The sequence below is a fragment of the Dasypus novemcinctus genome, chromosome 9 (assembly GCF_030445035.2).
Source record: "Dasypus novemcinctus isolate mDasNov1 chromosome 9, mDasNov1.1.hap2, whole genome shotgun sequence".
Taxonomy (NCBI): domain Eukaryota; kingdom Metazoa; phylum Chordata; class Mammalia; order Cingulata; family Dasypodidae; genus Dasypus; species Dasypus novemcinctus.
In genome coordinates this window covers 16,312,024-16,329,040 of record NC_080681.1, presented here as the reverse complement: position 1 = coordinate 16,329,040, position 17,017 = coordinate 16,312,024, and the positions used below count along the sequence as shown (strand labels likewise).

Here is a 17,017-nt window from a genome sequence, read left to right as displayed (position 1 = left end):
TGATGTGCCAGGCTTGGCACTGGGAGTATTTTTCATATGTTACCTTGTCTATTCTTCACAACAGCTTCTCAGATACCTTTAATCATCCCCTTATTACAAAAGAGGAAAGGGATGCCCAGAAAAGTTAATGGCCAAGTTGGGTTTGAACCCAGATCTGACTGATGTTACTGGTCCCACTCTTCCTGTGTCACCAAATGGTTTAATTTCCTTCCTAGAGAGGCCATCTCATTTGCAACCTGCAGTTTTGCCCCTTAACACAGTACATGAATCTGGATATGCTAAAGGAATTCAGAGATTAAAATGGAAACTACCCGAATTTGTCAGCAAATACCTCTGATGATGACAGCAAAGATGATAGCAAAAATGGCTCACCCTAAGCCCGCCACAATTCTACTTTATATGTATTTAGTCTCACAGCCATCTTACAACATAGGAGCTATTGTAATATCCACTGGCTTAGGCCACACGTGACAGGGCTGGGGTATAAACCCAAACTGTCTTCAGACTTAGTTTCCATGGGCTGCTGAAACAAAGTTCCACAACTGGGTGGCTTAAGACAACAGACATTTATTGCATTATGGTTCTGGAGACTAGAAATCTGAAATCGAGGTGGCAGCCAGACTGTGCTTCCTCTGAAGCTTGCAGGGAAGAATCTGTTCCATGCCTCTCTCCTGCCTCCTGGTGGTAGCCTGCTGCCAGTGGCATTCTGTGCCTTAGTCATGGCATAGCATTCTCCCCTCTGTGTGTTTCCAATTCTCCCCTTCTTATAAAGACACCATTAATACTGGATTAGGGCCCACCTTAATACACTTTGGCTTATCTTTTATTTTTTTAAATATTTATTTCTCCCACCCCTTTATTGTTTGCACTAATTGTGTGCTGTGTCTTTAGGAAGCACCAGGAACTGAACCTGGGGCCTCCGATGTGGGAGGGAGGCATCCATTCACTTGAGCCACCTCTGTTTCCTGCTTTGTTGTGTCTCTCATTATGTTTTTTCTTCTTGTGCCTCTTGTGTGTAACAGTTTGATATGGTTCATGAATTCCAAAAATAGATATTGCATTATGTTTGTAAACTGGTCTGTACCTGGGCATGATTAGTTATGATTAGGGCTTTGATAGGGCCACATCAGGAGGGTGTTGAGTCCTCACCTCTTGGTGGATGGGGACTCACAGATAAAAGACATGGCAAAGGACAGAGTTGGAGTTTTGATGCTGAAATTTTTGAGCTGGAGCCCTGAGAAGTAAGCACACAGAGAAGCTTGGTTGTGAGGAAAGCAAAAAGGCCCTGCAAAGAGAAACAAGCTGTTCACCTGATAGTCTACAGCAGGCCTTGTAGAGATAACAGGAACTGAGCCCAAGAGAAGCAAGCTGCGGGGAGGAACCCAGGAAGCCTGAATTCTGGCAGACATCAGCAGCCATCTTGCCCCAACACATGGCAATAGACTATGGTGAGGGAAGTAGTTTATGCTTTATGGCCTGGTATCTGTAAGCTCCTACCCCAAATAAATACCCTTTATAAAAGCCAACCCATTTTTAGTATTTTGTATCAGCACCCCTTTGGCTAATAGATTGTGCCATCTTCTTGCGACAGCTTGCTGTACCTGCCCACCACATCACCTCACTGTCTTGCTCATTTTCTTTAGGAAGCAGACTTGGCCAAATAGATAGGGCATCCAAATACCACATGGGAGGTCCACGGTTCAAACCCCAGGCGTCCTTGACCCGTGTGGAGAAGGCCCATGTGCAGTGCTGATGTGCACAAGGAGTGCCGTGCCATGCAGGTTGTCCCCTGCATAGGGGAGCCCCTCCCGCAAGGAGTGTACCCCACAAGGAGGTGCCCCACGCCCAGCGTGAAAGAAAATGCAGCCTGCCCAACAATGGCACCACACACACGGAGAGCTGACACAACAAGATGACACAACAACAACAATAAAAAGAAACACAGATTCCCAGTGCTGCTGATAAGGATAGAAGGGGTCACAGAAGAACACACAGCGAATCGACACAGAGAGCAGACAACCGTGGGGGGCGGGGGGAAGGGGAGAGAAATAAAAAATAAATCTTAAAAAAAAAAAAAAGGCACCAGGAACCTATGCTCCCTGCTTTATTGAGTCTCTCATTATGTTTTTCTTCTTGTGTCTCTTGTTGCATCATCTTGCTGTGCCAGCTCACCATGTCTGCCCATCACATCAGTTTTCTGTCTTCTTTATGAGACACCAGGAATGAACAATGGACCACCAATGTGGTAGGCAGGAGCCCAGTTGCTGGAGCCACATCTGCTTCCCAATTTGGCTCATCTTAATTAACAATATCTTCAAAGACCCAATTTCCAAATAAGGCCACATTTGCAAGACAGGGAGTTAGGATTTAAACATGTTACTCTGGAGACAATTCAACCCATAATAGACTCTATGCTTTTATCACTCTTCTACACAGTTGTCAAATTAAGAAGAATAAAATATGACTCCTAAAGACTGGCCACTAGCATGTTGTACTTCAATTTTTTGATTTAAGACAAATTACTTGAATATTAAAAGGATATATTCTTATGTTAACAATAAATAAAGGGGGGGTCTCAGCACTGTTACAAAACATGATTGGCAGTAGTGGTGAGGATACAAGTTCTTAACAGTCTAAAACTCACAAAAAATTTAGCATGCAGAACAGAAATGATAAACTTAGAAATGTAATCAACTGCTCCAGTAAAAGGAGAGAGGGCTGCCTAACACATGGTATTGTGTCATACACAAAATATCTGGGGGATTTTATAATTCTGAGCACGGACCTGATGGTGACGTCGAGCGTGCACTGCTCCTGAGGAAGTGGCCTTTCTTGGTCGGTGGGCAGAATGCTTCCACCCTCTCCAGGAGTCCATCTGCTTCCAGGAAAGCACGCTTCTGAGTTTCTGGCTGATGGTCATTATTTTCTGGTGCAAAAGTTGAATCAAAATAGAAGAGTTCAATCTTTGACACCAATCTTTCTAAGCAGTATCTGTTTGGGGTTTTCTCTGAGGAGGTAGAGATAGGGGGATGTTTCAGAATTCTGTGTTACTCCTCATTGGTGTAAAATACCACTTAGTAACAAATAGTTTCTTCTCAGCTACATATCTTAGAAACATACCCCATCTCTTTTGCCTCAATTGCTCTAGTGCACTAAGTGTGAAAGGAAAGGCTAGTGAATAGGTGTGGAGGCTTGGGAGCCAGATTGCTGCAGCTCTGACTGCCGGCTGTAGGACTTCGGGCAAGTTCCAACCTCTCTGTGCCTCAGTTTCTTCATCTGAAAAATGCAGATAATCTGGGGTTCCACCTCTTGAGGCTGTTGTAAATTAGTGCACCTAAAACGCTTAAAACAGTGTGCGTGGCACATAGTAATCAGGTCAATATGTGCTATGTGCAACTATTCAGTTTATTTCAGAGTTCACTGCTCATAAGTTATACAGCAATCGTGAGTTAGACTTGACCAAAATCGGTGCTTCCATTTCCATGCTTATTACCTGGTTGGCATATTTGAGTTATGGAATCATCCAATGGAAAGACTCTTCAACTCTCAAGAAATCAATTGAACGCAGTGGCAACTATTTATTGTATTGACATATTTACAAAATATTACAAAGTGAAATACCACTCAGATTCACTGTATTACACAAGGGCTGCATATCGGCAAGACAAAGTATATGGAAAAAACATTTACTTCTGTCTTTGGTATTAGAAATCTACATAAATTTGCAGCATTTAAAGTTTCCAATACAAAGTATTAAACACAGTCAAAGATGATGTCACCATGAAAAGGGGCTCTAATATCCTGTGCTAGGAAACCCCCAGGTCTGTGAAATGCAACAGCGAGATCAAACACCATTTTTAAGAGGGGGGGGATCTACTTGCCAACTAAACAATGCACGCTCCATGCCGTACACAGGAGTGCCTCTGTTTGCGTGACGTTGCCTCACCATAACAACATTTGGCTGACAGTAACAGACAAAACATTCCCGAGACACAGATTCACAGGTAAGACTTTATAGGAAAGAATCCACTTGAAGAGTCCACCCTGAGGGTATAACTTTACTGTACAGAACATTTTATAAAATACATTTTAGTGACCATTTACACATATACAAAAACTTAACTGGTTTTAGCAAATAATCATTTTTCTAAATCACAATCACAGTTTACATGATTCTGAGGTAAACACCCTGAATCTATGCTAGAGGAGAAGTCCTAGCCCATGGGGTTCTCTAAGATCTGGAGAGCTGGGTCCACTGAACATCAGGTTCTGCCCTTGGTGGGGCTGGGAACAGGGCAGGCCAGCCAACCTTGTTTCAGAGAAAATTCACAAGTTCAGAACTGAAGGATCCTAGTTGGCTCTATCAAGTTAATGCTTCTAATGTTTTCTTTTCTGTGCTTTCTTAATCCTGTCAGAACATGACTTCTGCTATGGAAAATATTTAATCAGGAAAAGGCCAAGTTAGTATCTTAACTCGACTGTCTTGACTGGGGAATCTTGATCCCATATTTAGATTCTTCACATTAAAAAAAAAAGGGGGGCGGGAAGGCTGGGGAAAATTAATGCACTGTGAAATGGATCTTCCCACCAGTTAGCATGCACCCATAAAGGGTCTGCAGGTAGAAAGACTCTCAGAGAGAGGCTAGAAGCCCTCAGTGAACAAAACGTGAAGAGTCTGGCGACCTTCCTTCTGTCCCAGAAATGGATAAAAGACCCAGCTGTGCTTTCTTTCCAAAATCCTCATTGTTTGTGCTACTGTAAATGCTCCAGGAAAATGTAGGAATCAGCAAATCTGTCCCAGGTCTTTTGGGGGAGGAAAAGAAAGGGTATGTGTTAATAGAAATTGCTGCCATGAAAGGACTTTTTATAAAGTATAGCCCTTGATCTGTTTTTGTAAACAATGCCACCTGACTCAGCTTACTTGCAACTACCCTTAATATACCAAGCCAAGATGATTTCATAAAGTGAATTACTACATCTCCAAAATCACCCTATGAAATCATGGAATTTACTATAAAGATTCTCTCTTTGATGTGCTGCTTTTTTCTTTCTCTAAAGAAAGTTTGCAAATATACTCAGGAAATCAAATGAATAATTAAAACCCCTCTGGGATATATCACTGAGGAAGTAAACCTGAGGATTTGCTTCTTTGATTTACCACAAGGAATACTGGGGGTTAAAGTGTGTGCTAGGCAATGAGCCACCTTGCTGGACAGTTTAAGACAAGTACTGCTGGACCTTTCCAATAAACTGACCAATGATGAACTCTAATATTTTCCATGCTGGGAAAGCAAAATTAAGCTTCTGATTCTCTGTGCCATCAAAAATTCTGGTGAATGGGATGTGGGAGGAGAGCAAAAATGCATTTAACATTTACTAGTAGCTGGCATCATGGTATCTGATTGCATGAAGTAAAGAGAAACCTGGACCCAATGTGCTTGCAGGACTCTTCCGGGGAAGAGGAGCTTTTGGCTCGCCCTGGTCCCTGACAATGATGGACTGGCAGGCTGTTTCTTGCACAGCTCCAGGCAAGCCATTAATCTGTCAGTATCAGCATCTTTAGAAATCCCAGCATTAAGACTTTGGAGGGAAAAGGAGGGAGGATGTTGAACAGCCAGAAATGCAGCTTTTTAAACACTTCAGTTAATTCACAATGCTGTGCAGGTTCTTGTTTATCCCTTCTCTGAAATGCCTGGTGCAGAGCGCAAAGCTGGCTTGGAATTTATTCATCCTCTTCCACATACGTGGATGGAAACCAGCCCACCTGAAAAAGAAAAGGAATCAACATAGCAACATGATTTTGCATCTGGTTCTTCAAAGGATTCCACAAACAGCATTTCATTTTCCTAATGCTTCAATTATGCCAGGGTTTAATGCCCATTAGAGGTGAAGACGACTGGTTTAACTGCTCTAGAAGCCTGATAGAGGGAGTGATAGAAATGGAAGTGAAAAACAAGCTGAGACAGTGTTATAATCTGCTAGCACACAAATAAATATGTAAATTCCATGTAATACAGGAATCTACTCCATAACGATTCCTATTTCTGCTAAAGAACAGGATGTGAAGACAGAGGTACTATGGCCCATTCTTTCCAATTTAGATCAGCAGCTCTCAGAGATATTTTGAACTAGACATGAAGTTTAGGCTCCAAGGCTGAGGGACTAAAAAGGACTGAAATTTCTTGGTAATGCCTCAACCCTTTTCCCCAAAGAAAGCCGTCAGACTTGCCCAGGGTGAATGTTATTTATCCATTCACTTCACACATTTTTACTGAGTGCCTATTATCAGCAAGGGACAGCTGTCTGGAGACGGGATTGTGGGGTGAAGGCTGCACATGAGGCAGAGGAGCTTCCCACCAGCACTGCCGGGGATACCAACGGCTGCCCCGACCCCTTCCTCCTTGTGCACAACCCACCTTGAGAGGGAGGACTCACCCTGCCATTCACTTCTCCTCTCCACCAGCCGTTTGCACTCATCTTTGTGTAAATCTTCACCACGTCTCCTTTCAGCAAGGACAACTCTCGCATGTCTCTCGCACAGAAGTCATACCGGGCAATGGCAATGCCCAGCACTCTTGGACTCAACACTGTGAAGAAATGATGGGGAATGAGAGTTGATGTGTAGGCAGTTAACAACCATATGAACCTGATCAGATGAATGCCACTGATGCTATCAAAATGCACAGCTGTGATTTCATTACAGACTAGTGATGATGGCAGGGGAGCTGGAAAGCAGCGGGATGACTGTTTCAGTTTAATCAGGTTTTAGTCAAGTTCATTTCACAGTGTTTAAAGAACCATTGCTCTGTTTTTCTGTTTCCACACACTTCCTGAGAACTTCAAAAATATGTCAGTTTTTTTTGTGAAACTACTGGATAATATCTAAGTTGTGATCTAAGGAAATAAGTACAATCTGAAGTAACATTAGTGTAAATCTATTGGTACAGTAACCTATTTCTAACTAGATCCTCTGAGATAAAAGCTTTGCATTTTTAGCTAATGTAAATCCCAAATAACAAAATTTTCTCTGGAAGTCTCCTGTCAAGTTCATGTCACACCTTTAGTTAAATGGCACTTTACCCCCAACCAGGCTTTTTTCTTAAAAAGCCTTAGGGATAAACACAGATATTGCTCTATTGTATTTTCACTTATGTGAAGAAACTCGTCTTTCTACAGAAAGAACACACAAATATCATTCACATGTTTTCCTTTTTTCCAACAAATAGTCTTAAAGAAAACCTTTTTACTAAAAAAAAAAAGATGTCAGAATGTTCACATTCTAAATGTAGAGGTTTTTGTTTCATTTTGTTTTATAGTAGGAGAGGTGCTCACTCACTCCCAGCCCCTACCTGCTCTGTTCTGAGAGGAAAACGCTGTCAAACCGTACATGTTCGCTAGTCTCTGGTGCTCCATAACACATTTTATGCTAACTTTACTACCTGTTGCTCTTTGGGGTTTATAAAGTGTTTTCAATTATAGGTTCAGTGATTCTGAGAATCACTCACCTGAGATTGGTGGGACTTTATAAACCTTAAATGGTAGAGGAACTTAAGTGTAAGAAAAAAGAGACAAATGGGAAATGCCATCCATCTGTGTTTCCAACAGTTCTCTCTGCCCAGGCAGCAGTGGTGATGAGCTGCATCGCCCTGTTAGAGCCCACACACGTGAAGACAGGGATCTCTGGCCTATTACTCATGGCTATGTCATGGCAGACACATTTCAGTCCCCAGGTGTTGATCATAAGGTAAACTTGAAGCCAATACTGTAGATTTAAGAACTGTAAAGGGAGTAAAAGTAGGTCATTTTATTTTACAGTACAGGATACAAACGACTTTAATAGTTTTCTTACTGAAAACTGTCCCATTACTGGGCCACTACTCTTACAGTTGGTGCACATAAAAGCACCCCTGTGATGGAAAAACCCAATCATCAACTTAACTACACGACCTTGCACAGGTCTCTAACCCCTCTGGGCCACATTTTTCTCATCTATAAAATGAAAGATTTGTATTAGGTGACTTTTAAGGTCCTTCTGGTTCTAAATTCCATAATTCCTTTGGGACCTAGAGGTTAATTCTTAAAAATCTGTATGAAAACATATGTTACCTAGCCATAATGCACTTCCCTAAATGCCATATAAGCAACCATTAAACTCTGGCTAATGACAAAAATCAAGACCAAAATACCTGTGCACCAACTGAAGAACTATGGCACTGAAGGATGCCGTTCATCCTTTACAAGCACTATGTACCAAATATTATTCTAATATTGGAGACAAAGCTTGCATTTGGCCCTCCTTAATGGAAATACATAAATACTAGCTCTTCTCAACTAAGATTTCTGTTTCTCAAAAGAACTAGTGATTTTTCAGTGTGATACACCCTCTCATTTTACTTCCAGCCCTATCCCTCCATCAGCCTCTCTTCAAAAGATAAAATATAAAATATCCAATTGAAATCTATAACAAGAGCATACTCACACAAAAAAAGGAGTGAAATGTCATGACAAACAATGATCATATGATTTTATGAGGAGAAAGTGCAGGGTGGAAATGAAGTTCTAGGGACCGTCTGTGAGGTGATGTATCTACATGAGAAGCCATACATAGAAGTAGGAATATTTGCAAACAGAAGCAAGTTGAAAAGACATATAAAAGCAGTAAAGCAGTACCTGACCAGAAAGGAGTAGAAGGGGGAACAAAGCTGTAGTCTGGAGGAGTTACAAAAGAAAACCCACAGAACAAAGAAGGGGCTTAGAGGAAGAAAAAGAGAGAAGCAAAAGAACATTTAAGTATTGGCAAAAACATCTTATAACAGCTATTTTGTAGTCTACTCTCCTAAGGAAACTGTCACATCAAAACTAGGATATCAAGCTTTACTCTCACCTACTTCTCTCCTATCACCAATTCCAAATGAAGAACAAGTCAAATACGTATTTTTTTTCTTACTTTTTTATTGACATTAATTCTGCAGTTCAGAACTGTCTATCCCTTTACAAGAAAATAGAGCAGACCCATGCCATCTTCCTTCTTTACACCCCACCCATCCCAGGATGGCCTTCTCCTAAGGTAGTGCATAATTTCTACTTAGTTACATCAGTGGAAAGGGGGATTCTCTAAATATTTAATATGAAGAAAGCTTCACATTAAAACTAATATAAAGAAATAAGAGCTTGTAAGGTAGTGTCAATGAAATATACAGAGCCCATGGAAAATTCATGAAAATAACTCATTCGTTTAGTTAGGAACCACCCTCATCCCCCAGTCCAGCATGCACATGCCAGCATATTTCTAATAGAGAATATACAACTAGGAAAAAAAAAAAAAGAGGAAACCACTCAAAATCTTAAATCTGGAAAAAAGAAATAAATAGATCTTCAAAATTATAAGGGTATAGAAAAAAGTTATATGGATTTGAATGCGCAAAAATACTTCACTTTTAGTAATAAAAGCTAACATTAATCAAAGGTTTCCATGATGTTACATTCATGTTCCATGTTTTGCATTTATCTAAAGCTCTATATTCTATATTTCATTAATTATCACACCAACTCTAAGAAGAAGGTACTAATACTATCTTCACTTTATATGTGAGAAAATCTAGATCCAAAGGCAGGCAGTGTGTCTCCAGGTACCATGCTCTTAAGTGCCACATGACTGCAAACACCACCTGCCAGGGTCCTTGCAAGCAGCTATAAAACAGCACCAGCCCAGGCCATAACAAGCGTGAAGGAAGGCATAGCCCCATATTATCTTCCAATATTTATCCCTCCTTCTTACATGGAATCGATTATTTGTTTGGGCTATACTTTCATAAAAGGAAGATTATATTTCCCCAACTTCCTTGCAGGTCAGTATAGCTATATGATAAAGTTCTGGCCAGTGAGATATGAGCAAAAGTACTATAAGGCAGCTTCTGGGACCTGTCCTTAGAAGACAGCTGGCATACAGCCTTTGCCCTTCTTTTTGGCCCTTTATTCTATCCTGTTACCTGGAATGTGCAAGCTACCACCTTGGGCCACAAGAAGGCAGGCATTACTTAAGATGGTGGAGCATGAGCTTGAAGGAACCTGGGTCAGTGTGGATTTTATGGAGTAGAGATCAGAGAAGATCTCTCTTTCCCTTTCATGTCCCCCCATGCTTTGAACTAACTGATTCTAGGTTTTTATGTGAGAGACAAATAAATTAGTAGTCTGTTTGATACCAACGGTTTGGAGTTTCTGTTACTTGCAGGTAAACCTAATATTAACTGATACAAAAAGATTTCCATACCCAAGGATGAGGTGAAGGTGGGCTTAGCCAACTGTGAATGAGTCTAAATAACCTACTAGTATATCCTTCCTCTTTTTAGGTCACTGCATGATTTGAGAGCCACAGAATTCTTCCAAAGTTAAACCCTCTTCAGGAAGGAGTTCTAGGGACACCTAAGAACAGCAGTAGCTGATTAACGGGATTCCTGGATAATATCCAAGTGGTCAGGATAAGTTGGAGGGGTTCAGCCGTTCTTGAAACCATGGACTGGGAACCCTCATATACACACTGATGACTCATGACTCATTGTCCATGTGCACAGTCTCACATGTTTACTTTTAATCTACCCTAAGTATATATCCTTATTGATAATCAATGCTCAACTCCATTCCACTGCGTGTTCTTCAGTAAAGTTTGGTTTACAAAATACATTGGCAATACCATTACAACTATTTTTATAATCTTTCCAATTAGTCTATCATCATGCAATTGGTACATTTTCACTGCCTTGAGATAATGATATATCCATTATTAGAGAAAGAAGATGACCTTTCCAATTTAATGAGGTAAACAGCACACACCTAAGTCTATTATTGCCAGAAAATCTGATGTCAAAATTCCAAAATTCCTATTCCCGTGGAAACTTAAAATGGAAGTCCTCATTTTTCACAGTAATTCTGGTTATTACTCAATTTTCCTCTTGAACTATTTTCTAACTGTCTATTCTTAATTGTCTTGCTGGGACTATCATATCCGTAAAGTAATAAAGTGAAACCATATTTCCCCAAAATTTCTAATACAGGTCATTTCAGTCAAGAATCTGAAATATAACAAGATATAAGTTCAAGTCTAGAAGGATAAAACAAGAAATCTATGAAAAAACACAATGAAATGCAATTTAAGTAATCTAAATAATAGGTCAGACAAATAGTGAACATTACTGAGATGCTATTCGTAATGCCTCACCAAAGGACTTGGATCTCTATTTTCACACACATGATATCACTGAACTCTCTCAGTCCCTCATTGAATCCTAAAAGCCTTATAAGCATTTGCATTCATGTCCAAGTAGCTAGAACCTTCTTACATATTATCTAAAATAGTATAATCCTCACTAGATGGTGGTTGTTCCCATGGTTAGTCCTTTGCCCCTCTGTTGACCTGGCTCCTAACTAACCTTTTGCTCTAATGAATGAAATGCATTCTGGGCTCCTGACCAGAACTCCATCCTGTGACTTCAAATGTTTTCATGGCACTGGCATGAGGTACAGCCATTATCTATGATTTAAGCTGTCTAAAACCAAACTCATCATCTTCTTCCCTGTAATCCATCTCACCTTCCACATTTATGTTTTTTTTTCACTGACTCCACTGTTCTCTTCGACAACCACATTGCAAATTCATTGTACTGTTTGGCTCTTCCCATTCATTCTCTAAGTTGGTGCCTTTTCCCTCTGAAATATGAAGTTTTTCCCTCACAGAATTCTCAGTTACATCCACATTCAGGTATTTATGTCATTTCTAAACAAAGGCAACTGCCTCTCAATTGATCTTCTTGTTTCTCTCTTTCCATTCTATCCTAAATACTGCCCCCTAGCTAAACACACTAAAAGTAGATCCCATCAGTCCATTTCCTAAATGATGAAATCACAGCCCTTAGCTGATTAGCAATTCGTAATCTGGTACCATCCTGCTTTCCTAACCAAAATCTTTCATAATCTGTTCACATGAATTCTCTTCAAGCAGTCTGGCTTTCTATGACTCCTTGAGACCCCCAGCTACACTTCCAACTCAAAATTTCTGCTCATTCTGGAATGCTGTTCCCTCATTTGCCCCTGCTCACCTGTCAGTAGTAGTACTATGATAACTGTGGGTGTTCTGTTTTCCTGAGATACTGAACAGCTACTAAATACTATATACCTTATAGCTATACTGTGGGACTAAGGGATCTTCTTAGGAGTAAAAGGTTAGTCAGTTTTGCCTGTCACCCAGTCTGTAGCTCTAGGCCAAACATTTTAAAGTTTGATGGGGATGCTTTCTACCTTTCTACATATTATAGCTTGACTTATTGTTGCCACTCTTTCTATATGTTAATTTTTTCTACCTTCAGGTCCTTAATTCACTTGAGCCGGCACAATAGTATTTGAATGTCTGGAAACTATGGGGACAAGCATATCAGGTAACATGTTTCCCTAGAAAAGTATGGGTTTAAATCTTAGAATAAGGTATTTGATAAAAAATAGCTTGTAGAATGGTTTAACCTGTAGACTATACTTAAATCCATTCTGAGACTATATCTACCTATTTCTACACATATATACAGAGATATGATTTCTTCATCTAACTCCCGCTACCATAGCAAGGTATCCCTCATGTAAGAATTATTGGTAGGGATATATCCTGGAAAGAGAGTTAGCAACAGTCCAGTAATAGTAATGGTTGGATGAGAACACTGAGGCGATTATCTTCTGGCCTCTTCCCTTCACAGCCTAATGTTACATATAGCCTGTCTCCAAGTATATCATATTATTTTGAAAGCTTCTTGAAAGAAAGAACTCTTATGCACATTGTTATCCACTCAGACAATATTAAATCAGTGTTGAGATCTTTTTCATTGAAGTAATCATTTGCAAACACCATGCTTTAGATAAGGGCCTAATTTTTCTCCTTCCTCAAATATTTTTAACTCCATATTAGCACAGGCAAGGGAAAACATGGCTCAGAGACACCACCACATTCAAGCAGGACTCTCTGGTGATTCTTCACATGCATGGTGTTCACCAAGCATTAGCAAATGAGTGACTGGTCATTTAGCTTCCAATATTTCTCATTAAGAATTAGTAAGAGTCAACTCAAATATTATTTATCAAAATTTCCAAGTTAAACAAACAAAACCTGAAATACATACACTCTCCAACTGAAACAGCAGTTATCTGTTACGTAAATAAAATGTGACTAGAACCTCTCAGCATAGCCATAATAAACTTATTGTCAAACTGTTAGTGGATTTACTCAGTTCTGAGATTTGACTGAAAAGATAAAGCCACACAGTTGTGTTAACTTAGAAGAAAACAACAACACAGCATTTACAGTGGAATAAAAAAATGTACCAGTGAATTGGTATCTGTGTTGCCTCACTTTTGCTGCCGAGGCTAATGAGCCACTGTTGTAAGTAATATGTCCTGCCTTAATTAGGACATTGATGTTCATGAGCAAATGAAAAAGTGCTCACTTTTTCAGTAACATTTGACATTTGTACACAGTAGAGACCAAACTCAATCGACACTCTTCCTTGGGGGTAGCGATTATCAAATCCTAAGGTATTTTTGAACTAACATGTATAAGTGAACATTATGCTAATTCTTCTTCTCTGGGACAGGAATTAGCTGAAACTCAGTTTTTAGCTGGAACAAATCCATGTGTTCACACTCACTGGTTACACAAAGAAGTGAGTAAAAATATCGGGCAGTTGGACCCATGGTACCATCAATCCACCCGTCACGGCAAGCTCAGTGCCCTGCAGTGGACTGGAGATCTTCACAAAGAGCTCTGTTCCTAGGTGGGTGCTTTGATGAGCCTTCCAGGAGGTTCTTTTTTTTACCCAGCAGTGTTTACAGATGGCCTAGCAGCAGAGAACATGCTGGGCAATTAATGAATGCTTAACTCAAAACTGTGATTGCAATCTGATTTTATTTCAGAACTCAGGCATGCCTTCCTGGCAGATTCCCAGTCATATTCACATAGTCTCAAATATCTGTCCCCTGCCATACTCATGCCAATACAACAAAAACCCGTTTAATTGATTGCATGTTTTATAAATTGTCATAGAAAAATTAGGAATCCTTCAGATTGGTTTCATTTAATTGAATGTTGGCCTCTGGTAAATGGACAAATTACCTAAAACTTATGCCTAGAATGATTGGAAAAATAAACAGCTACTTCATATTCAATGCTGCAAGGCAGAAACCTATAAAGGCATTAACATAAAAACAAAATGAGTAGAAGGCCTTTCTTATGCCTTCTTGCTTTGGAAAATCGGCTATCATTTGCCTTGCCTAGGAATTTCAGATTTATAGGCATCTCTAATTTATCAAGATGTGAACGTGATTATAAATCCATATTCTTTAAAAATAATTTGTAGACATTTATTAAATAATTACTGATATGACAAGTACTGTGCCCAGTGCTATAGGAGATACAATAAATATGACAGGGTCCCTGCCTTCAAAGGAGTTTACCATTACTGGAGAAAGACAGACACTTACAGAAATCACACAGAGAAATGGAAATAATTCATTTTCAATCAGGAATAGTTAAGATTAGACTTTGTGCTCTCTTGGCACCCTTAAAATAATACCATGAAACTCCAATCTTACAGATGCTCAGGCCAAAAATTTTGGTCTTGCTTTTAGGTCTCACATCTGTATCAGCATATCCTGTTGGATCCCTTCAAAACATACTGCCTCATGGATATATGTTGGCCCAAGCTTCAAAATCACCTCTCATTGGGAAGCAGGTGTAGCTCAGTGGTTTGAACGCCTGCTTCCCATGTATGAAGTCCCGGGTTCAATCCCCAGCACCTACTTAAAAAAAAAAAGAAATCACCTTGATGACCATAATACCCTCCTAACTAGCCTCCCTATTTCTATTGTTGATAAGCAATCCTTCACGTCTTTTTTGAGTACAAAAGCCAGCACTGGGAGTGGATGTGGCTCAAGTATTTGAGGGCCCACCTCCCACATGGAGGTCCCAGGTTTGGTTCTTGGTGCCTCCTGGGAAAAAAACACAAAAACGATAAAACTAACTCAGGGAAGCTGATGCAGCTCAGTGGCTGAGCACCAGCTTCTCACATATGAGGTACCTAGTTCAATCCCCAGCCCCTGGTTTCTAAAAAAAAAAACAGCCAGAATAATCTTGTTAAACTTAAAGTCAGGTCTCTTTGCTTAACCTATTCAGTGGCCCTCCATTTCGGGGTTAAGGTCCTAGAAGAAGGCCTTGTGTGAGCTGGTCTCCCTCACCTCTCCGACCTCATCTCCTAGTCTTCCTCACTCTTCCTCTGCTCTAACCACATTGCACACGTCATATATGCTCCTTCCTTTGCACTGGCCATTCCCTCTCTCATGTCCATCAACCTTTACTCAAATGTAACCTTCACAATGAAGCCTTCCTTGTTGCCTATGTAAGGGCTTTGGACATGCACCACTGGTGCCATGCGGTCCCAACAGAAAATTGGGCTTGTTGGGGTAATGACATACAAACAAAGTAGCAGAGTGCAAGCAACCCCCCAAATTCTCACTGGATCAGACACAGATGGTTGTCCCCTGCTCCCACCCTGCCTTTCGCTTCCTTATACTTTGCCCGCCTGTTCCTCGTAACCTCCCTGTATTATGGCCCTTCTCAGCAGCAGTTTGTGCTGCTGCCTCCCTCTGCCCCTCCTCCCAGCCACTGTTATCTTCCCCCTCCCAGCCGATCGCTCTTCTCCCCGCCTCATTTCAACTGCCCTCATCCCGTATCCGCCCCGGCACAACCTCGGAAACAACCCCCTCTGCCATCAATGGCTTACGTCATAAACCGCAAGTCCGCCCTTGCCTCTGCAGCCAATCCTCAGCTGCCCCGCGGACATGCCCCTCCCACAACCTCCCCGCCTCCATGACACTATAAAACCCCATGTACTTCCCGAATAAAATCAGACCTGTGCATAGACCTCGTCTCCGTGGTTTTTCCTCCATCGAACCGCGCGTCCCCCAAGCCTTGAGCCGCCCGCTGCCGCCCCGGTCCGGCCGTGGCGTAGGCCCGATCCCCGGCAGCGACTCGCCTGCAGCAACCTGCCTGCAGTGCCGCAGCGGAGGCCAACAGGTGGCGCCCGAACAGGGACCCCAGCTACGGCCCCTTGTCTGGCCAGCCCGCTGCTGACCCCTCGCACGGGACCCATCGCCGTCCTCCCGTGCCGCCGCTCAAGGTAGGGACTCTCCGGCGTTGCTCCCTTCACCCCCCTCCTGAGCCCTCTGCCGCGATGGGGGCCTCCCTCTCATCCCGTCAGGTTCCTCAAGTCCGCCTGCTCGCTGCCCTCTTAGAGACTCACCACGTGAAGGTCTCTCTCCATCAGCTACAGCGGTATTGGGACCTTCTCCTACCCTTTAACCCTTGGCTCGTCACCTGTGCTCTCTGGAGCCCAGAGACCTACGAACGTTTAATTCAGCGGTGACGTCCGCTATGGAGCACGATCGCAAGCAGTTTCCCCCCGGCCTTATCCCGACCCTCGTCGCTATCCGCGCCTGTCTCCAAGGTGTGCCCTCCCCTGCCTCCGCTCTCGCCTGTGAGCCTAGCCACCCTCTCACCTGCGATCCTGATGGAGACGACGATGCTCGTTCTCTGTCCGCCCAGCTAGAGGCCGCGCTCGAACTGGATCCCCCCACAGCCTCCGATCCGGACCCCAACCAACATGGCGACCCCCCGCCTTCTCCCCCCCCCACCGCGTCCTGCAAACAATGCCAACATGGCGCACCTCCTCCTTCTTCTTCCTCGGCGCCCTCTTCCCGCCTTTACCCACCTCTTCCTGTCTCGTCGCCATCCGGTCCCGTCCCGGATGCCTGCCGATCGCCATTTTCGGCTAAACCGGCAGAGCCTCCGGTGCCATCTTGGCCTGTACCTGGAAATGACGTGGCCACTCCTCCATCTTGGCCCGAGGCCAGAAGTGATGTCAGGCGTGACGTCACTGTGCGGCCATCTTGGCCAATCAGAAACACCGTTGCCGCCGCGCCCTCCTGG

General features: G+C 42.2%; 1 protein-coding gene across 1 annotated transcript in view; it reads right to left on the bottom strand.

Moving 5' to 3' along the window:
- Positions 1-3,554: 3,554 nt before the first annotated feature.
- VAV3 (vav guanine nucleotide exchange factor 3) overlaps positions 3,555-17,017 on the bottom strand; it is a 362,653-nt gene continuing 349,190 nt past the window's right edge. The window contains exons 26-27 of the mRNA XM_004481228.5: positions 6,436-6,587; positions 3,555-5,764 (exon numbers count right to left, since the gene is read on the bottom strand). Of these exons, the coding sequence (XP_004481285.1) occupies positions 5,723-5,764; positions 6,436-6,587 (194 nt within the window). The 3' untranslated portion in view covers positions 3,555-5,722. The remainder of the gene's footprint in view (positions 5,765-6,435; positions 6,588-17,017) is intronic.